The sequence below is a fragment of the Alexandromys fortis genome, unplaced genomic scaffold (assembly GCF_014885135.2).
Source record: "Alexandromys fortis isolate MF-2015 unplaced genomic scaffold, M_Fortis_MF-2015_v1.1 scaffold_195, whole genome shotgun sequence".
NCBI classification, from domain to species: Eukaryota; Metazoa; Chordata; class Mammalia; order Rodentia; family Cricetidae; genus Alexandromys; species Alexandromys fortis.
Window position 1 is genome coordinate 485,582 of NW_026068105.1, and position 23,982 is coordinate 509,563.

The 23,982-nt window shown below is 35.4% G+C and overlaps 1 protein-coding gene across 5 annotated transcripts in view; it reads right to left on the bottom strand.

The window, feature by feature from the left end:
- Window positions 1-4,971: 4,971 nt before the first annotated feature.
- Window positions 4,972-23,982, bottom strand: part of Rbm41 (RNA binding motif protein 41) — a 52,419-nt gene continuing 33,408 nt past the window's right edge. For 2 of the 5 annotated variants that reach the window (XM_050124014.1, XM_050124011.1), the window contains 3 exons: window positions 22,017-22,420; window positions 12,078-12,225; window positions 8,734-10,245 (listed from right to left, as the gene is read on the bottom strand). In XM_050124014.1, coding sequence (XP_049979971.1) covers window positions 10,079-10,245; window positions 12,078-12,225; window positions 22,017-22,420 — 719 coding nt within the window. In that variant the 3' untranslated portion in view covers window positions 8,734-10,078. Of the gene's footprint in view, window positions 6,410-8,104; window positions 8,346-8,733; window positions 10,246-12,077; window positions 12,226-22,016; window positions 22,421-23,982 lie in introns of those variants that run through there. The other 3 variants (XR_007588971.1, XR_007588970.1, XM_050124013.1) reach the window with 3 other exon arrangements.

The window sequence follows — 23,982 nt, forward strand, 5'->3', positions numbered from 1 at the left end:
AAGACCATGAGGGATTCATCCACTGAGACAGTTTGTTTGAGCTAAAGGGGCTCACCAACTCCAACTGGACTGGGAGTGAACAAGCATGGGAACAACCAAGCCCCTTTGAAGAGGGTTGAAAGTTGGGGCAGACTGAGAGTGACACTGGGATTTGTCTCTACTGCATGGACCGGCTTCTTGGGATCCTATTTGTGGGCCCCTGGTCTCCCTTACTCCTGGGGTGCATTGGCAGGGACAGTTTGTTATTTGTTAACTAAGCTTCCTGTGTGTTTCCGTGCTATCCCTGCCCCACCTGGTGATTTAGCTGCAGGCAATCTTCTCCATTGTTAACTTAAGTTTCCTGTATGTTTATTTCCCACCTCCCTGGGTGGTGAGATCTTTGTGCTGCAGTTAGGTAGAAAAGGGCTTCCCCAAGTCTGAATAAACGGCATTCGCTTGATCTCCTATCGAATGACCCTGGTCTCTGTCTCTTGTGTTCAATCTCCAGGCCCTTGCCCGGACTCGCATTCGGTACAGCTGCGCGCGAACTGTACCAAGGGTGTAACACCAAAACCGGGTGTTAAACCTATTCCCTATGGATGTAAACCTTGCTTAACCTAGATGTAGTAGGAAGGGCCTGGGACTTTCATAGGGTGGGTGCATGGCCCTCTCTTAGGATTGGAGGGGGTGGGGTAGGAGCGTCTGTGAAGAAATAGGGAGGGGAGTGGGAGAAGGGGAGGGAGTGGAAATTTGGAAAAAACAGTTTAAATAAATAAAAAAATGAAGCATTTAAAATACACAAAGAAACCAATGAGATAATTATTAAGTATAAACATTAAAACATAAAACTATTCTGTTTTCCAAAAAGATAGAGAAACATTTGAACATGATATGATATGTAGAAGACTAAAAGTAAAATTTAAAAAAAATTCTGATATGAAAAATACCCCTAAATATGAATAACACTAGAATACATATTGCAGCAGACAGATTAGCAAATGTGAAGACAGCAAAAGAAGAATCCCTACTGAAATACAGAAAAAGATGGGTGAAAAATTTCTGAAGTATCATGTGGACAGCTTAAAGCAGCCTAAAACAGAGTTCAATGCGAGAACAGAAAAATGTTGAAAGAATCACAGAAACTATATGATGACAAATTTATAAATCTACAAATCTCAAAAGCTCGATGAATCTCAAACACATGAAATATGAAGAGAAATACACCAAGACATATCTTTAACTGCTTAAAACCAGTGATAAATGTAAAAAACTTAAAAGCAGCCCTCTAGAGATCACATTACACACAGGCACATTATTTCCAAAGGAACAAAGATAAGCATGGCAGTGCATTTTTCATGGAAAACAATGCAAGCTACAAGAGTGAGGAACAGCGTATTTAAAGAACCAAGAGAAATAAAATGCAACCTATACCTATGCAAATTATCTTTCAATATGAGTGTGAAATAAAATTATTTGCAGACAAATACATCAGTTATCATTCATTCAGTCAAGAAATATCAAGGAGGACTCATTCAGATATGAGCTTTTGAAATGTCAGAAGAGATAGCTCTAAATAACCAATTCCATGAAAATATTAAAAGATAAACAAATAACCCATCCAACACAGATCTGTCAGAAATAACTTCATCAGAATAGTGGAAATCAGTAAACCTGCCATGGCCCCCGCCTGCCCTGATGGTTCACTTCATTCCCTGTCACAATTTGCCTTTATGCTTTTATGTGAAATATATTCATTTCATTCATTACCCGTTCTTCCTCCCTTAAGGATCTTTTCACTCTCTTTCATGATGCAAACCCGTGTTTGCATTATACACACACACACACACACACACACACACACACACACACACAGAGAGAGAGAGAGAGAGAGAGAGAGAGAGGAGTTGAATTTTCTTTGATCCACCAACCAGCTCACAAATAAGACACATGGAATCTTTTATTAATATGGATGCCCAGTCTTAGCTTAGGCTTATTCCTGATGGGGAGTCTTCTGTTTTGTGTTGATTTCATTGGTTAAATAAAGAAACTGCCTTGGCCCTTTGATAGGACAGAAAATTAGGTAGGCAAAATAGACAGAACAGAATGCTGAGAGAAAGAAGCCGAGTCAGGCAGTCGCCATGATTCTCCCTCTCCAGACAGATGCAGGTTAGAATCTTTCCTGGTAAGCCAGCTCGTGATGCTACACAGAATATTAGAAATGGGTTAAATCAATATGTAAGAGCTAGCCAATAAGAGGTTAAAACTAATGGTCCAAGCAGTGTTTAAAAGAATACAGTTTCCATGTAATTATTTCGTGGCATAAGCTAGCCAGGCGGCCGGGAGCCAGGGTGGCAGGGACGCAGCCCTGCCACTCCTCATACAACATATTCCACTAGCTCTTTTAACTTAATTTAACCTGTTTCTATTCATGTAAACTTTGCCTTGGGGGTTTTTACCTTTCTTTCATTCTGTATGTCCTACTTTCCTGCTTCCTCCATGTCTGTATATCTGTCTGGTCCCTGGTGTTTCCCTGGCATTACTTTTTCTGTCTTCCCAAGCCTAAATTCCTCCTCCTACTTACTCTCCCTGCCCTGAAAGTCTTCCTTCTTTGCTATTGGCATTTCAGATTTTTATTACACCAATCAGGTACCTTAGAGGCAAGGTAAAACAACAACTATGTACATCTTTACATAATTAAACAAATGCAACACATCTTTACATAGTCAAAGAAATATTCTTCTACATAAACAAATGCAACTCATCTTTACAAAGTTAAACAAGGCAATTCATTTTTGCATAAACAAATATTACACAAAACTCATACACTGTGTATACTGTACATTTTCTTTCTGCATTCATCTGTTTATGAACATCTATATTGGTTCCATTTGCTGTCTATTGGGAAGAGAACATTAATAAACAGATATGCAGACATTTCTATTTTAAGCTGACTTAAGAGTTTTTGGGTACACATCCAAGAATATAGCTGGGTCATATGGTAGTTCTATTTTTAATTTTTAAGAAATGTCCATACTTATTATTTACATAATGGCTGTTTATATTCTCACAAGCAATATCTAAGGACTCTTCCTTGTTCTATTCTCATCAGTATTTGTTACCAACTAATAACCATTCTTACTGGAATGAGACTGGATCTCAATGAAGTTTTTTATTCGTTTGTTTGTTTTGAGAGGTTTCTCTGTGTTGACCTAGCTGCCCTGGAACCTACTCTGTGGACCAGGCTGACCTTGAACTCAGAAATCTACCTGCCTCTGCCTCCACTTCTCTCCCTGAGCAGTGGCTGGTCCCAGGCAGGGAGACACATGGCAGGTGGGCAAGAGACAGAGAGAGACATGGATAGACACAACTTGCAGATTTTATAAATCTGTATGTTGTGGACACTCAAATTGGCATATTTATTTACTATACACACCCATTCAAAATGTGTCTATTAACCTTTCTTTAAACTGTTTATCTCAGGTATGGGTTGTTATGGAAACAAAAGGCTTGCCTTAATGCAGAAGCTCTCCCTTCTCAGTTTGTTTTCATGGTTACAGTTATCAGCAGTCAACAAGGTCCAAAAATATGAGATGGAAAAGCCTGGAAATACAAGACACATACATTTAAACTATATCCTCTTCTGAATAGTGTGATGAAACCTCCTGACAGTCTACTCCAGAGATTCTCAACCTGTGGGTCATGACCCCATTGGGGGTCACATATCAGATATCCTGCATATGAGATATTTATATTCTGATTCATGACAACAGCAAAATTAGTTATGAAGTAGCAACAAAATAACTTTGTTTGGGGGTCACCACAACATGAGGAACTGTATTAAGGTGCTGTAGCATTAGGAAGGTTGAGAACCACTGCTCTACTCCACTCTGCCCATATCATACCAGGGATGTGATCTGATCCTTTGTCCAGGGTGTCTGTACTACACCTATTCTTTTACTAGTCACCTCAGCTATCAGCTCATCGCGGCACTCATGTTTAAGTAAGCCTCATCTTAACTGGCTCCAGAGGGTACAAAGAGTGCTGCTAAAGAGGCACCAGCCCACAAAGTGGAGGCACACATTAACTTTGGTACTATGTGGCAATGCTGCAGGGAATATAGGAGAAAAATCAAAATCTAGTAGACCAAACGTTTGGTACTATTTAGTGACTCTTACTAAAATCAATATTGTATGTGAAGGATATTAGCACTTGGAGCAACAAATAGATTTCTTAGTTTTTTAATGGCAAAATTATATATACATATACAGATTCTTTAAAAAAAAAGTTCTTACTTGTAGCATAGGCTGGCTTGGAACTCACTGCATAGCTCAGCTTAGTCTTTGTCAGTAAGCTTCCTGTTGTTTGGTCCTGAGTGCATACACTACTCTATCTGGGTCAGATTTTTACATTTTTAATTTTAGGTAGTACTGGGGGTTGAACCTAGGGCCTCATGCATGCTAAACAAAGTGTAATACTAATGAGTTGTATCTCTAGCTATAGAATTGTGGTGGTTTGAATGAGATTGGCGCCATAGGCTCATATGTTTGAATACTTGATCCCTAGTTGGTGAACCTATTAGGGAACTATTAGAAAGTGTGGCCTTATTGGAAGATTGCTGCACTAGGAATAGGCTTTGAGGTTTCAAAAGACTCGCACCATTCCCAGTGTGCCTCTTTGCTTCCTGTCTGCGATCAGTATGTGAGCTCTCAGCTACTGTTTCAGTGCTATGCCTTCTGACATGGCCTGCTGCCATGCTTCCTGCCACAACAGTGATGGACTCCTCTCTGAACTGTAAGACCCAAATAGAACCTTCCTTCTATAAATTACCTTGGCTATGGTGTTTATCACAGCAATAGAAATGTAAGTAATAAAGAGATTTGGATTTAGTGGCTTCGGCTCACCTAATAGAAACAAAAAGGAAATAAAGTGACTTTGGGTTTTCTGTAGATCAGAGATCACACAATGCTTACAATAGTTAATGGAAATGATTGTCTTTGCAGATCTTTGTTTCATTAAAATTACTTTTATTTTTTTTTAAAATCATACATTAAGATTCATTCTTTTTGGTGTATAATTCTCTGAGTTTAACAAACACATACACATTTTAACTATAAACAACATAAAGTTCCCATTACTAAAAAAAATCCCTTGTGCCAACACTTGGTATCTCCTGGTTTTTCTGCCTTATTGCTTCACCTTTTCCAGAAAACACACAAATGAAATATAACAGTAAGCAGCCATTTGAGTCTGGCTTCTTCTACTTAGCAAAATACATTTAAGATTTATCCAAGTTGTTGCATATGTGGTTCCTTAGTTTTTATTGCTGAGTAGAATTTCATCATCTGGACACACCAGTTTCTATATCTCTGCACCAGTTGAAAGGTATCTTCCAGTTTAGTTTTCTCCATTTGGATGTGGTCTGTAGATCTAGTAAGGAGGAGGTAAGGTTTTCCACCTAAGACGAAGGAGTCCCTTCTGGGAATCCTGGCTGAGAAGTACATCCCTGGGTAACTGTGCAAGAAGCTGTAACCAGGGTCCTTTACTTCTCATCCCTTACACGTTATCAAAAATTGGAGCATTAATCATGTGAGCAATATAGCAAATGAATAGAAGTTTGTCCTGAGTGAAGTCAGAAATCGTCAGAGTGGCTCTGACAAATATTCTGGAAGCTAAGTGTTTGTAAGAATATTTAAAAATTATTTTAATTTAAAAAATATTGAAAAAGGTAAAAACCACTCCAAACCACAACACAAGGTGAAGGTGTCTTTTCAGCTTGTACAGTCCCACTTCCAGAAGGTTTACAGCTTGTTATACACATTCCTTATTTCTTTCCTACATTGATTTTGAAATTATCTCTACAAACTATACACACGAACTATTTGCTTAAAAATGTATCCTTACTATACATACATACATCTTAGTTTATAACTTAATATAAAAACTTGGTATAAGTCACAATATATTCATAGATCGAGTCCACTGTTTTAATGGCTTCATAGTATCCCACTAAATAGATGTGCCATAAGTCATTCGTGTTGACAGATGGACATTTGGATAATGTCCAAGTTCCTATTTTTGTGAGTTTCACTGAGATTCATATGCCACAAAATTCATCCACTTGGTATATTCATCGCTATACAAGTATTAATGAAATTTATGAACATTTTCATCTACTTGCAAAGAATTCCCATCCACTCTAGTTATCCCTACATACCCTTTATCTCTCTCTCTCTCTCTCTCTCTCTCTCTCTCTCTCTCTCTCTCTCTCTCTCTGTGTGTGTGTGTGTGTGTGTGTGTGACACCAATTCGGGATACTTCATCTACATCTACATTGAGTCCTACAATTTTCCTTCAGCAGTGACTGGCTTCTTTCACTGAACATATTCTCAGGGTTCTTCCATGTTGTAGTAGTGTATCTCAGAAGAGGTCCCTTAAAAACAAAAACAAAAAAAACAGCTTGTGAAGAAATTGGATTACTGTCTCATTAAACATTTAGTAGAACGCAAATAAAATGCAATTTAAGTCTGGACTTTTCCTTGAGGGTATCTCTCTTACTAGTTATTATTCCTATTCTGACTTCCTTTATTTTGTTGTTGGCACTTATCTTTCTAGAAATTTATTCATTTTGGGTAGGTCAATTTATCGACACACAAGTATAACACTATTCCATTATATACCTTCTATTTCCCAAAGATCAGTAGCACTACCCCCTCCTTTCTCGTTCTAATAATTAGTCTACCTTTTCCTGTGATATCTAGTAAAAGGTTTGCCAATTTCTTGCTTAGATTAATTGCCTTTTCTTAATTGTATTTTATTCTCTCATTTATCTTGCATGCTTTTTTGTTTTAGGTATAGTTTGCTATTCTTTTCCTACAGCTTAAGATATAAACTGAATGACTGCTATATGATCTTTTTTCTCTTTAATTAGGCTTATCTCTAAACATTTTCTACATAGACAAAGGTAGCTATGAGCCACCTGATGTGGGTACTGAGACTCAAACTCAGGCCTCTACAAGAGCAGGCAAGCAATCTTACCACAGAGCCATTTCTCCAGCCCTCCTTTTGTGTTTCTTTATTGACCTACTTTCTACTTAAGTGTGACTAATTTCCACATTTGAGAGTTTCCCAATTTCTTGTTACTGATTTCTAACCTCTTTCCAGGTGGTCAGAGGACATGCTTTACATCACTTCAGTTTATCTGGATTTTTTAAGGCCTGTTTTGTGGTTTAGCTCATGATCTAGCCTGAAGACATTTCATAGGCATGGGATAACGATCTATCTACTAGTGTTGTAGGGTAGAATGTTCTATAGCTGCTTTTCAGATCTATTCAGTTCACAAGTATTCTACCTCTTTGTTTATCACTTGTGTAGCACTACTTTCAGTAGAAAGGAAACACTGAGTATTTCAGCTTTTCAGAGACTTGTCGATTTCTCCATTCTTTCCTTTCCTGCCCTGTTTCAGGTTATTTTGGGTCTCTGTTGTTATGAAAATATGTAATTAAAATGTTTACATCTTAAAACATTGACCGTTTTAACAAAAACTACAGATCTTTATCTCTAGTTGATATTTTTGTTCCCCTTTCCTCCGAATTTGGGGCACGCTAGCTATTTCTATATGTTACAGGCTTAGCAATATATTAAGGTTATCACTTAAAACAATGATGGTAGTTTTTAAGATGCTGAATTATTTACTGTTTTATAAAATTAGCCATATTTTAACTCCTTTGTTTTATTTGTTCCTATGGATTTCTGCTATTTTTTAGTAAAATAAGCATTATTTCTGATCTTCGTCTGTTACTGGCAAATGCATTGACTTTTTTGTTATAGGAGATACAATGCAACTATATACAACTTAATACAACTTTTAAACATTAGTTAACAAAATCTTAGCACTTGGGAGGCAGAGGCAGGTGAACCTCTGAGTTTGAACCCAGTCTGGTCTATACAGTAAGTTCCAGGACAATCAGGACTACACAGAGAAATGCTGTCTCCAAAAACCAAAAGTAAGTAAATAAATTCGTTAACAGATAAAGAAAAAAGTATTCAAGGTTGTCTTTTATAGTCACACACAATCACGTTTGTCTGTTTTATGTATAGATTTAAATTTTTCTCTAAGGTCACTTGCTTTTCAGCTTGACAACGGTCCTCTTGCATGTCTTGTGTGATCTTCTGGCAACAAATTCTCCAGCTTTTAAAAAGTATGTGGGAGGTATTTTACCTTTCACGGCCACCTCCACTGTTTCTGAGATCTTAACTATGTCACTTTTTCTTGGTTTTCGTTTTTGAAACAGGATTTCACTTCTCTTTACACAGGCTGGTTTTGAATCAGGCTCCACTGATTCCCCCCGCCTCGGCCTCCTGAATAGCTGTAAATACAAGAATGTGCCATTTATCAGAAATACCCATTTCTGATAAGAAGTTAGTTGGTAATCTAGAGACCCATGACAAATAATATTTCAGTTTTCTTGGGTTATTTTCATGATTTTCTCTGTCTCTTGAATTTTCAGTATTTTATTATAATGTAACTGCATGGCTTTGTCACTCAATTTGAAATATTTGTAGCCGCTATTTCTGAAGAGTTTTTTTAATATTTATGTGTAATTTTGTATATATGTATGTGGGAGCACACTTGCCATAGCATATTTCCGGAAATCAGGGATAACTTACTGGAATTGTTTCTCTCCTTCTCTCATGTAGGTCCTAGGGTTTGAACTCAGGTCTTCATGCTTGGTGGTGAGTGTCTTTACTTACTAAGCCATGGTCCTCTTGCAGTATTTTTTTTTTTTTTGAGATAGGGTTTGTATGTATAACAGTCCTGGCTGTCCTGCAACTCACTTTGTAGACCAGGCTGGCCTTGAACTCACAGAGATCCACCTGCCTCTGCCTCCCAAATGCTGGGATTAAAGGCTTGCGGCACCACCACCTGGCTGTCTTGCGGTATTTATGCACCTTTCTCCCTTTTTAAATGGAATTCTTATTATCTATTGTTTGATGTGCTTAGTGGAGTTTCCTACATTTCCTTCACTTTTTCCCCTTGGATGGTATAATCTCATTTAACCCTTCCTCAGTGAGGTAAGGAGCAATATTACTCTACTGTATAGATGAGATCAATGAGGCTCAGATTAAGTGGCTTTTGAAGTTAAGTTGGTAAACATGTGTGACTATGAGGATCACAGGTCTGACTCCAAAGTTGGTACTACCTAGTCTATACCACATTGTGTTCCTATTCTTCAACAACTATAAACAAATCACTAGGGGTTTGAGGCAGGATGCATTTCTTCTAAAGTATAGAACTTTCTTTCCTGTCTCTTTAGTATTCTCTGCTAGTTTGTTCCCTCTTGAAAGTTCATATACCTAATGTTTAATATATATTAGGCAGTTACTCCATGTTTAATGTCTATTGTTTTGAATTCAATAGTATCATGAGATTACCAATATTTTGGCTTAAAAGAAGCCAGCATTATATGTATATATAATATATATAGATATATATATATAATATATATCTTTTCGAGGACTGTGAAAACTCAGTGTAAGCAATCATTAAATATGTTGATCAACTCATGAATCTCCCTACTATAACTGTTCAAAGTTCTGACAAAACACAATGAGTTCTAGTAAATAAATATTTTAACATTGAATTAGTTTCAAATCTTTGTATACAGGAAACAGTCTCAGAAAAAGTATTATCTCTAGGACTAAACATTGAAGACTGCAAAAATATTAAAGAATCATCAGGAACAATAATGTAACTTACCCTGAGAATTAAAGGTTTTCTATGATCTTAATGCTCAGGGTACTTTCTGCCCTATATAGTGCATGATTATTATCTTTAATACTCAGGATAGTGTCAATTTTATATTGTCATTTTCTAGATTATACAGTATTTAATTATGGAAAATTTTTCTAACAATTCTCTTTAAATGTGGAAAGCCATTGTCCTAATTACTGTCTTTCTAATATTTCCTCTTCACTTTAAAAACAAATTTCTATGTATATACATATCCTAGATTTTAGATTACGATAAAAGAAAGATAGGAGTGTGTGTTTATACACATACATATATCCAAATGTGTATGTACGTGTGTCGATATGTATTCTAGCTACCACTGATTTCTGCACTGCTATCTGTAGCAGATGTTATAAGGGAAGCACCCTGGACAGCTGGCTGTTGCTGTTTGTTCTTTCCAAACTCTATCACCAATATTTTCCCATGAAGTTTATATCCATTTATTTGATGCAATGCTTGCCATGCTATGTCTTTATCTGGAAAAAAAATAAGAAAAATGCATCAAATTATATAGCGCTTAATCACTCAATTATTATTACAAATTTAATTCAGATTGGTTTGCTATAAAATCATGATGCTAAATATTTTTGTCATGCCTATAAGTCCCAATTTGTGTAAGTCAACAAGATTAAATTAGTGGGTAGTAATAATAATAATGACAAAAGACCTTCAAAATGTATATTTGATTAAAATATATAGAAGAAATAAAGATACATAGGGAGTGAACTGAAGAAATATAAGTTAAACATAATTGTAAACATGCCTCTAGATAGATTATGGATATGCAAGCAAATTTTTCAAAATTGTTACACAAATAAAAGAAGTTATTACATTATTGAACATACTTAGCTACTTTTTTCTTTTATAGGGAAAGTGGTTATGGGACTCCTTATTGGGATAATGAATTTCTCTTAGGATATACAGAAAATTTGTGTATGAGAATATATAGTGCATAGCAGGAATATTTAACATATGGGTCTCAGAGACTATATGTAAGAAATAAGGAGGGGTAGACTATGGACAAGAGTCTGTGGAATTATAAGCAGACAATACTGAGATCATTTTGTCTGAGACATCCCACAAATTGTCAAGTGTGTACTATAGCGGTTAGGATTAGTAAAAAAGCCACAAATTAAGAAGTGTAAAACTGGGACTGGGAACATGGCTCTGGTAGCAAAAAGCTTGCCATGTAAGCACGAGCACTTGTTTGGGTCCCTGGTCCCATATAAAACTCCAGGTATGGAAGCATGTATCGGCAACCCTAAAACTCGGGAGGTAGTCCCTTGTAGCTCACTGGCCAGCCAGCCTAGCCATATCAATGAGCTTCAGGTCAGTGAGAAAATTAAGGTGGAAGAGCAACTAGGGAAGATCCTATAGGTTAGCTTCTGGCCTCTACATACATGCTTATACATGTGCATATACACACACTATATAAACATGTACACAAATTAATATAAAGCCTTTGTATTATGAATCTTTCAATTAGTAGGTTATATATATTCTGTGAAAATCCTTGAAATTTTTTTATTTTTTTAATCCTTGAAATTTTTAAAAATTTAATAGGAATTCTCACTTCAAAGGATTAAAAACTAATGCTACAAAGAATCTACAAACCTTTAATGAGACAGAAAAAATAGTACAAGGTTATATGAAAGCAACAGAAAGGAGATCAGCATTTTTAATGTGTAAAATCACTTGCCCACATAAAAATTAGCCAAGTGTCAAAATGTCAAGTTAGGGACAATGAAAGGAACAGATCCTATCTAGCGTCTTTCCACAAAAAAACATACTGGCCAATTTATTATTGAAATAAAAATTACTGTATTATTCTTGCACTTAGATTAGAACACAAGCCATGCACTAACATGCAAGTGATATTTGGAAGAAGGTATCATCTTTCAATAATTATGAATTGGTAATGAATTAATGAGCTTAAAATCACTTAGTTAGTTCTAAAGGAATAAGACATGAGTATATGTCTTCTGATAACAATGCAAACATATTAACTATGAATAATTCTGTTATAGAGTAGAAATAGTACTATCAATATAAAGAAAATAAATATTGGTAGGGTAGAAAGGAAATGTCAAAAGTTGGGAAATAGAGGACACCGGGGTAAGGTGGTCATACAATACCGATAGAGAAGAGGAATTAAGTAGAGCAAGGAGGAGCTAGGAATACTGGAAATGTATTTTCCTTACTGGCCCCCTTCTATGTGCTAAGGCTATATCTAACTCAGCAAGGTAATATGTTAGCCTCGCGTGAACTGATGGTGCACTGGAGTGATTATCTAGATGAAGCTACTTACTGGGAAAGGTGATGAAAGCCTGCCCTCTCATGCGTCCAGTCATTATTTGGAACTGAATGGGTGGTCCTTTTTTCTCCTGGAAGCGAGCGAATAATGAGATAAGGTCCCTTTCTTTCACCCGAGGACTAAGGTTCTTCAGGTATAGCACCTAATACAAATTGAAAAGTGACAAAAATATCACAGAAAGAAAGCAACTCTTGCATTATGACTTGAATTACTCTCCGATGGGAGACTGAACATTTATCTGTTCTTCTCTCCATGTTAAACTCTAAAACTAAAGGCCTGAAACCAACAGGACAGAAAGAACTCAGCAACAAAGTTCTGGAAGATATAAAAATGAATGAGTAGGAATGAAGCACACTAAAAAAGCTCACTAGCAAAGCCTTAGGGCAAAAAAAAAAAAAATCAGACATTCAATCTTCTTTAAAAGTCTTCAAAAGTCGTATGTGGGTTAGGGAGGTGGCTCAGTGGATACAAGTGTGCACAAACATGTGGACCTGATTTTAAATCCCTGGTACCCATGTAAAAAGCTGGGTGGATCCCCAAACCAGTCTAGCTAGTTGATAATTTCTAAACTCAATGAGACCCTATTGCAAAAAGATGGAGAGAACTAGAGGAAGACACGTGACATTGACCTGTGGCCTCTATGTGTGTATGTACACACACATACACATATACATAATCCTCACACATACGACACACACACAAGTTTTCAAAGTTGTCACAGTGATAAGAACCTACAGTTCTACCAACTAGGGAGATGGAGTTGGGAGAAGAGTCCAGTCTGGGCAACACAGTGACATCCTGTCTAAAAATTAAATAAATATACAAAAAGGAAAAACCAAACACATGCACAAACGCTTCAAGAATTGATAGCTTTGGGTGGCTCGGGAAATAGATGTCATTAGATAGGGTTAAAATGAAGATGGGAAGCTGAAAGCTGTTGTAAAATAAATTAGATCTTTACCCCCTCTGCAATTATAGTACTGGCTGAGGGAAACTCACCAATCCTGGTAGTATATTGAAGGTTAATTGTCAGAAATCGTGGAATGTCTTGTATAGCTGAGGTCAAGAGAAGTATTTTCTGAAAGCAAGACTGAAAGAATGCATACCAAACACTGGGAAACCCATGATCTGACCAACATTCCTCTACCAGAACACTGGTAGTTCCTTTGCAAGAAAGCACAGGGGACAGTCTCCTTTAGGGGCACTGATGCCAAAGAAAGACAAAAAAACTGACTTAGAATAGCAGCGTTCTTCAACAAGTGATTCAGCCAGATTGTCTGGGTCATTGTTATTACTATTTTGTTATTGTCATTTGGAGACAAGTCTCATTAATACCCCAGGCTGGTCTAAGACTCACAAACCTCCTGCTTCAGCCTCCTAAGTGCAAGGATTATAAAATATCACCGTGAATTCAAATTACACAAAGACCATGATCTCAGAGCTTCTGAACAACTTTACAGCCAGAAATAAGGATAGTGATTATCAGGCAAATTAGAAAAGCTTCTAATGTGGAGGATAGAAAACAGGGGCAACAAAAACAAATGAGCGAAAACAGAGACCATGAAGAAAACAGAATTAAACAACAAAAAAACCAACCTGTGACTAATACCCTCAGGATACTATTCTATCAATTAGTAATAGGATGCTATTGAAAGAAAGGGTAGCATATATATAGACTGGAATATTATTTAATCCTTAAAAGGAAAAAAAACCTATTGTGAATGAGATTTTCTGGAAAGAAACCATACATTATGCTGAATCCCATAAAACGCTAAAAACTAACTAGAACTTCAATGCCTGTGGGTAGGTTTGGATGATGCAGGCAGAGGGCCTAATTATAATTAATTATCTTGAGCTATCTTTTTAGCCACCCTTCTTAATATCTATTCCTTGCCCCCCTGAGTCTGACCCAACATGCTTGTCATTGACAAGTGAAATCTTGTGAAATGTATGAACAGATCACTAGCTTCCACATACCCAAATGCTAAGAATATCATCAGGAAGCATATATGAGGCCTATAGCAGAGATTTCTCCACTTGGCTGTAACCCACCTACCTGATGTTTCCACCAATGTACTTGCAAGTACCTTGATTTATGATTTTCTTTGTTCTTCTGTTACTATAAAAAGTCATGAAACTGTTACCATCTTGCAGCATGGATTGTGGGTAATCTAAATTTGCATTACCAGGTCATAGTCACTGATATTTGGCTCAAGAATAAACTATCTCTTATTCTTTTTAAGGTAAAAGTTGAGGTTTTTTTGCTTTCCATTAACACTATCAAATGCTATGACACAGATAAACTTTTAGGAGTATATACTAGGTAACAGGAGGACAAATATTATATTATTTTACTTAGACAAAGCATTTTAAAGTAGTCCAGCTCATTGAAGCTAAAAGTATAATGACGGTAAGTTACTGTAAGGGAAAAATGAGGAAGTTGCTTCAGTCATGGAAGATGAGAAATCCCTACAAACCTGCGATACAACATCATGCTAAAGCCAACAATACTGCTTTGGGTACTTATATTTTTCCTAGGAAGGTAGATCCAATGTATTATTTAACAACAATACAAAAAGGATGAAAGAGGGAAAAGTAATTTAACAAAGTTTTTGCTTTAAAAATCAGGAAAGAATTCACACTAGAACAGAAAAGACAACAGTCAGGAAATGACTGATATAGTCACTGAAATATATGGAGAAATACATTAAACATCATTAAAGTTACTAAATAGTAGAATCTTTACCACTTAACCTTAGAAAGCAGTGTAAGATTTAAGATTAAGTCCAATACATAGCAGGAGACCGTCAACACAAAACAAATGCAATGGTACTTTTAATTTTTTGTCCCACATTGCTTTGTCTGGGCATTAAAAAAAAATCTTACTGGTCTTTTGCTTATATACTGTGGCTTCTGATTTTGTGTTTTTATGGGTTTTATTTTTTGTGTAGGATGTATGTGTCTCTGTATGCATGTTTTTGTGCCTTATCTTTTCCTTTGGTTTATTTGCCTGTTTGTTTCAGAGAGAGAGAGAGAGAGAGAGAGAGAGAGAGAGAGAGAGAAGTCGTGGAGTTGGATGGGTGGGGAGGATCTGGGACGACATGAGAGAGGAAAAACTGTGATCAAAATATCTTATATGAAAAAGATTGGGCTGGAGAGATGGCTCAGTGGTTAAGAGCATTGCCTGCTCTTCCAAAGGTCCTGAGTTCAATTCCCAGCATCCACATGGTGGCTCACAACCATCTGTAATGAGGTCTGGTGTCCTCTTCTGGCCTGTAGGCATACATGCAGACAGAATATCGTGTATATAATAAATAAATAAATATTAAAAAAAGAAAAAGATTATTTTCAATAAAAATCATTTTAACAGGTTTTAAAAACTGGGAAGGGAGTATGTGAGAACAGATCCCAACTTTCTCTACAATTAGAAAAGATCCATACTGACTGTTTCTTCTCATATATTTTTTTTTATTTTTCAGTATTTAAAAATATTATGTGCATGAGTGTTTTGCCTGCATATAAGTCTGTGTGCCATGTACATGCAGTGCCTGTGGATACCAGAAAGGGCGGAAGAGTCCCTGGAATTGGGGTTGCAAACAGTTCATCAGGCAGATGCTGGGAATCAAATCTGGGTCCTCTGGGGAAAAAAAAACAAAACAAAACAAACCAGTACCCTCACTGCTGAGTCACCTCCCAAGCCACATGATAAAAAGGTTTTTTTGGTTGTTGTTGTGGGTTTTTTTTTTTTTGCTTGTTTATTTTTTTTAAAAAGAACTTCTGGTCAAGAGGTTGTTCTTTCTTGGTTCTATGTTCTCTGCTGCAAAAGTATACACACATCCTTATATATACAGATATATCTATGTGTGTATCTAAAACATACATATGTCTTTACAGCACGTGCATATATAGACATACAGATATTGGGAGGCCCTAAAATAAGACAAGCATGATTGTGAAACAGAAGAACAGAACCTTCTGCTAGCACTGTGTGATATTTCGTTTTGATTGCATATTTTGAACTTTATATAGTTTATACTCTCTGAATTTATTTGTAACTTATAAAAAGACTTACAAATTTGATTTGATTTTTTCCAAGCTTAAGTATAATATCTTTATGCTTCATATCCAGTTTCTGACTTAATAAATATCTTACATTTATATGTTATATTCATTTTATTAATAAACTAGTGCTGTTACATTATTAACAAGAGTCCATTCTTTATTTACATTTCCTTAGTTTCTACCTAATGTTATTTTTCTGTTTAAGACACCATCTAGACTACTACCTTTCATGTAGCTGTCATGTATCTTTAAGCTCCTCTTGACAATGTTTCAGATTTTCCTTATTATTCATGATTATGAAAATTGTAGTAATACTGGTTAGATTTGGTTTTTATAAAATAGCCCATTACTACGTTTTACCTGTTGTTTTTCTTGATGTTAGACTAGAGTGATGATGAGTTATTGGGAAGAAAACTACATTGGCAGAGTTGAGTTTTGGTCACACTGTATACAGCAGAAATGCTAACAACACTGATTTGTGACTGCTGATATTTGCTTTCATTTCCTGCCTGAGGGAGTGCTGGTCAGCTTCCTCCATTAACTGCGTGTCTTCCTTTCCATAGTACTCTTGGGAAACAGGTCAACACAAGCCACTCAGAACCAAGCAGCAGGGAATTAAATTCCTAAGATTTATCTCTACTCTACTTCCTTCCTCAAGTTTTTAATTCTCAGAACCTGTACAAGATAAGGTTAGTCTATATTTTGAATCATTATTGAAAGTTAAAGTTGTTTAGTTTGTTGCACAGAGAGTTCTAGCTTTGATTATTAGAGTTATCCATCAGTTCCTGTGTTTTATGCTGCTATTTTACCTTTGGGTACAAAAGTACTAAAGGCTAATCTTGTGTATTTCCTGCCTGAGTAATAGGACCAGCCATTTCCTTCTCTGAAGATCTCTTGTTACATTTGGCAGAGAATGGTATGAGAAGTAATCCATCCTGAGCAAGGGCAAGTTTGATTCATTGGGGGCTTGCCATGCTAATACTAACCTGTGTATAAATGCAGACAAATATTTCTACTACATGTAAACGACACGTGTCTGGATTAAGTTTAATCCACAGTGATACTCCCAAATTTAAGCTACTACTGCATGGATCATTTTAATTTAATTATCTCCAAATTCCAACTGTGAAAACCTGCGCCTACTATCTGCCAACCATTTACTTAAAGATGTGTGCACAGCAGTATCAGCATTGTTAACCAGGAAACACAACCTTGGCAACCCGGGTGTGGTGTTTATGTACAGTTCCTATTTGCTGCTAGTCTCGCAAATTACACATTTCCAAAGCTAGTTAGGTCAGTACCTTTCCTCCTATCTTTTTAGTGATTTATATACACTTTTTACTGTTTTATATACTCTTATCATAGTATTTACTCTTTTCTGAAATTTTCTAATCTCTGAAACGACTTTTAAATACTTGTGCACAGTAAGAGTCTCTTTGTACTGTGTAGTTTTATATAGTCTCTTGAACATACACCTTGCCTTCACCATTTCATTATCACCTAAAAATGCTTTAAACTTCACTTTTTCTCTCCTTTCACCCAACTTTTGATAATTAACTATTGTTTTGATGCCTCTGTCATTCTGAGTTTTCCAGATTACAAAATAATGAAATGCTTTATTTACATAGTAGCATCTTTTGTTTATTAAATGCATCTAAAGTTTGTTTATGTCTTTATATGGTTTGATAGCTCAATTATTTTTGTTGCTAAATTACATTTCATTGCATCCATCTGCTAAATGCATCCATTTGGAGGACATTTTGATTGGTTCTAGTTTTTGGCAATAATGAATAAAGTCATTGCAAACATTCATATGCCCTTATATATGTATAAATATATATATACACATAAAATCAGTTTTGTCATTAATTTTAGTGCATGCTTAATAATAACATCTCATTATTTCATTTGCAATTCCTTGATGAATCTTCTTTGATGAGCCATCTAGTTTTATACTTTGACCATTTTTTAAATTGAGTTGTTCATTTACTACTGTCAAGTTTTAGGAGTTCTTTGTATATTGTAGATGTAGGTCTTTTGTTAGATATGCATGTGCTGTGAAATATGTCTTTCAATCTACGATATATCTTCTGTATATTTCTAACATGTCTTTCACAGAAAAATTTGCAATTTGAACAAAGTATAATTTATCATTTTTAATACAAATTGTGTTTTTTGATGAAAAATACAGCAAAGATAAGGCCACTTAGATTTTATGCCCGTTTTCTTCTAAATATTTTGGAACATTTATTGTTTCCTGCATGGGCCTATCACGTATTTTTAATTAATTTTTTATGATGGAGGAAAGGTTTGTGTCTAGTTTTGAATTTGGATAGCCAGTTGTTCTAGTATCATTTGTATAGAAAAGATTATCATTTCTGCATTGAATTTGCTTTGTAAAAATTCAATTCAGTAATTTCTGTGGACCTAATTTTGAGGTTTCTATGTATAATAATAGACTTCATTATGACACTCAAAATGCTTTGATTTAGGACTTTTGCTTCTATGCACAAAACAAGAGGTTGTAATTTTCTTTTATTGTAATATTTTTAACTGGTTTCTGTAATAACCTATGTGTCATCTCACAAAATGTATTCTCTCTGCTTCTGTTTTACAGAATAAAAAAAATCACATTATTTTATCTACGTGTATTCTTTCCTCTATGTTCTTCCTTTACATAAATCTGAATTATTAAGCTATCTAATTTCCCTAGATTTAGGAGAATAATTTTTTTTATTTACTTATTATGTATACAGTGTTCTGTCTGCATGTATGCCTTCAGACCAGAAGAGGGCGCCAGATCACATTACAGATGGTGGTGAGTCACCATGTAGTTGCTGGGAATTGAACTCATGACCTCTAGATGAGCAGTCAGAGCTCTTAACCGCTGAGCCATCTTTCTAGCCCAAGAGAATAATTTTATTGTGACAAATTCTCTATATCCTGATTGTCCAAGAACTGTTAGTTTGCTTCGTCTGTATCAAAAGGATGTTTTCTGGATAGACTTCTGGGCGGGTGGGGTTTTTTTCTCTCTAAACATAAATATTTCATTCCATTCTTTTCTTGCTTGTGTTGCCTTGTGATACGTCTGATGTAATTCTCTTTGATCCTATCTAAAGCATTCATTCTTTTTGCTTTTCTATAGTTTGAATATGTTAGCTTAGACGTAGTTTTTGGTATTTATCTTGCTAATATTCTCATGAATGTATGGCTACTAGTCAGGAAATACTCAGAAATTAGCAGTCCAAATAACTCTCTTCTTTGTTCTTCTCACACATGTGACACACACAATAAAAAGAAATCTTTAAAAAATGAAAAGTAATCATTAAAAATAAGAAGGCAAACATATCTAATTATGGGCAAAGGAACAGAAAGCTAACTCAGAGAGTAGAAGGAATAATTAATATAAAAATACATGTACATCTTTACTGGAAAATAGGAATATGCAAATTTAAAAATAAATTACCTTTCTGAACTCTTAAGTAAAGTTAAAAGTCTAATAGAAAGTTTTGTCAAAGATGTGAAGGAAATTTCTAAAATACTCCTTGGTACAAGTGGAAGATATGGATATCCTGTATCAGTAATTTCATTCCTTGGTATGCAACCAAGAAATTCCATTCTTAGACCAAAACTGTTAGTATTTCCTGGGAACACATTGGAAATGCAAATTTTCATACCCTTTTCCAGATCCACTAAGTCAAAAACCTGGTGGTGAAGGCCAGCAACCTGTCTTAATAACTTCTTTAGGTGTTTTCTATGTACACTAAAATGTGTGAAATATAAGAGAAGGATATATTGCTCAATATTTTGCCTGAGATCTACAGGAAGAACTACATTAAACACTATAGCCCATATGTACCATTCCTTTTTTCTACTCTCTCACACTTTGCATGAACAAAAAATATAACTTTTAAGAAACAGTGCTTAACTGTGGGGAATACAACTGTATGGGGTACACTTTGATCTATTCTATTCTTCTATTCATTTCCTTAAAAATAAAGCCTTGCTGGTGTAACCTATGAATCATAACTTAAGCTTGAAAAAATATTGTCTAGGAGGAATGTTTGTACATGGGCAGTAAGAGATGTGTACAAGCCAGGCCTGGTGATTTATGTCTAGAATCTCAATTATTTAGGAGGCCAAGGCAGGGAGATCACAAGTTCATGATTACTTGGACTACAGATTGAGTTCAAGGATAGTCCATGCAATTAGTGAAATTCTGTCTCAATATTAAGTGAAAAAGAAGTCTATGGAAATAGCTCAAGGGTAAAGAATTTGCCTAGTATTCCCAAGATGTTAGGTTCAATTTCTAGTACTGTGGAAAACCGACAATATACATAACAATGCTTGATCTGTAGCAGTAAAGTAATGGGGGAAAATAAATTTTAAAAATGGAAAATTAATTATATCATATTTCTATTGTGGATTACTAAATTGTTCCTTGTATCATTAGAAATACAATTTTAAAATATTGGGTATATTGAGTAAAAATAGTAACAGTTTTAAACTGTATAAAACTGTATCTATGGATATCTATAAATATTTATGGATAGCTAAGAAGTACCTGGGGTTAAGATAGGGTTATTAAAAAAAAAAAAAGGCTGGGCGGTGGTGGCGCACGCCTTTAATCCCAGCACTCGGGAGGCAGAGGCAGGCGGATCTCTGTGAGTTCGAGGCCAGCCTGGTCTACAGAGCTAGTTCCAGGACAGGCTCCAAAGCCACAGAGAAACCCTGTCTCGAAAAACCAAAAAAAAAAAAAAAAAAAAAGAAAAAGAAAAAAAAGATAGGGTTATATTTTGATAAATCCTTTGTAAGTTGATAATATCCTTAGAAATGTACTTAATATATATAATCTATGGAACACTGCACTTTAGCAACCTGGTACTCCAGAGTGTCAATGGTTTCTACTTATGACACGGAGCTGACTGACTGTGAGCTGTGGGTCATTATGGCTGCCCAGCATCTCAATAAAGTACCATAACACCATAATGTATATTGCCTGTTTGACAAAAATACAAATTCAAAATTCAGAGTATAGGTTCTACTGAATGCATATTTTTCACATATAATCATGTAAAAGAAAGTAAACTTAGCTATTATTAGTTAGGGACAGTTATATACCATTTATGTAGTAAATAGGTAAAAATGTTCCCAGGAAGAGAACTAGCAAATTCAAAATAGTGGTTAAAACTAGAAAGAAAGAATGGGATTGATGAAGAATACACGAAATTCTTCAGGTACATTCATAATACTTTTCTTATTTTTTAAAACTAAGCAAATATGAAAATTAAGTCTTAGTAAACATGGCTAGCTAAGTATGCAGATATTCCCAATTTATCCATGGGAATATTATTTATTGTTTGACATGTTAGTAATAGTTCATGACAAAAAGTAAATGAAGGTCAAGCTACCCTTGGAACAGGAATAACATAACAGAAAGGCAGTTCAAGTACTTCAGTATCCCTCCATCCAGTTTTTAAAAACGGGGAACATTATTCTTCACTCTGTTTTCTTAAATTGGACAAAAATGAATGCTTTAGGAATTTTTGTTTTTAACAGAACCCACAACCAGGTAGTCAATCATTAGGAAATATGTGGTTACTTTTCCTATAATTTAGAGCTTTTAGTGGATAGGAGCTAAATCTCATTTTTACTTAAAAATTCTGAGGAGACTTTAGAACCTAAGAAAGGCACACATAACATGGTAGGAAATAGGTTACTTAAATAGTATGCGGAAAATGATGGTTAAGGACAAACAGAATACCTATGTCATAATCTTTGGCAGAATCAAAGGTAATTTAAAAATGCCCTGTTAGGTAGAGGTAAATAAAGTGAGAACAACCCATGTTGTGTTCTCGATTTGGCCTATACCTTGTTTGGTTCCCCTGGGTTATATGAAGAAAACATAGGGATGTTTCGGATCTCCTCCTCTGATAAACGGTTTCTCTGGATCTCATCTTCAGGGATAAATTCTATTGGTTGCGTCAGCTTCTTAGGCCCAGTCCAACACTGCTCAGGTGGAAAATCAATAACTTTTGCCACATGGAGACTGGGGCCTTTACCCTGTGCTGCCTGCTTTCCCTTGTCCTGGAGGAGTGATGGGTTCTCAGCTGTGCCACTATCACCCACTGATGTAGCTGAGACCAGTGAGTGGGAAGCAAAGGGTTCACCTCTCATAAGTTGGAACTCTTCAAGACGCTTTTTCATTATAGTCTCGTGGTAAAAACTTTCCAGGTTGTTCATGGGATCACCTTTGTTCTTCTTTGGGGGTTCATCTGGATCAAGACAAAGAGATATGGAAGTTCTACAAAGCCTCCCCAGTACAACCTTTTAAAAGTTAATAAAAAATAAACTCTGGATCTCAGATACAGAACCTAGTTTAGGAAAGGTTTTTATAACATGTAGCAAGTGTGTGTGTGTGTGTATGTGTGTGCACGCACACACATGCAGATGCATGTACATGTAAGTGTGCATGGATCTTAAAACTGCATCTTGCACAAGGTCAAAGTAAGGAAGGTACCCAGAAACCTCAAGCTCATCCAAGTATACATACCTCTAACTCAAAAGGACATTTGAGTAGTACCAGAATGCCATTTTCATAGTCATTAACTTAGTAATTCCAGATTTATATTTGAATGACTGATTATTTCAGTGACTTTTTAAATACTTGGTTATTTAATCAAGATCTAAATCGGTTTTTGGCTATTACAACTTTTAAATCATTTTTCTGTTCCATCTCTTCATTAACTTTTCTTCTCCATCTATTGATATTATATAACCATTATCTGTTTGGTGAACAAATTGATTTAATAAAATGTTTTTGATGATAACTTGTTCAAAATTTCTTGACAGTCAAATCTAGTCTAATACAGTTGTCATTGATCACTTATCACTTGTATGTACTTTTTTTTTATCAATTTGGGTCAAATTTGGTGCATTTCAAATACCTAGTGTGTATTTGCTCATAGATACCAAATTATCCAGAACAGATCAAGATCATTTAGAATATCCTAGAAAGTTATATTAAAGACTGTTTCTGTAAAAATTTAATTAGATTCATGTTCAACATTTAATGTAAAAATTTCCATATCTAAGCGTATATTTCCTATTGTACCATGTCCAAAGGTACATAATGTTCACTTGCACATTTTTAGTAATGTTGAAATTAATTTGTGAATTTAAGTGGTGTTTGTCACATCCTCAATTATTATTAAACTTTTACCTAATGGGCTTTATAATGATTGGTGATTATTGTTTAGATCTATTAACTTATACAAATTACAAAACGGGCCTTCCCTGACTCTATTATTTCTTTTGTAGTTTTAATCATCAACCTTTTAGTTTTCCTGAGTATAGTTTATATAAGAAAAGCACATAAATGCTTGATTCCATCGGTTCTTCATTATTTATGACAATAAGAAACTATTACTTTAGAAATACCTAATGGTAACCAGTGGTTATCTGCAGTAACTTATGAAATCACATATTTTTATAGAATATATGCATTTCAATACATATAGTGATTATTTGCAGTCCCACTTAGAACCCATAAGAAGTCCTTTAAACCAGCTTCTAGTTTGCTTTCTGATTTTCTGGAACAGAAAGCTATCCCAAGCTTATCTTGTACATTTTCTAACTTGAACCTTGACTATTTTCCCAATGTTACCCGGTTCCTTTCAATGAAAAGTACTTGGAAACTACTATTGTTCATTGTTGCTTCTCAGCCTTTATAGTAGGCAAAGCTAGGCTATTTTATAGGGGAAAAATTGATCTTAAATTTATAAGAACATTTCCAATTCAAATTTACTATGACAAGGTTTCTATTTAACTCTGGTTT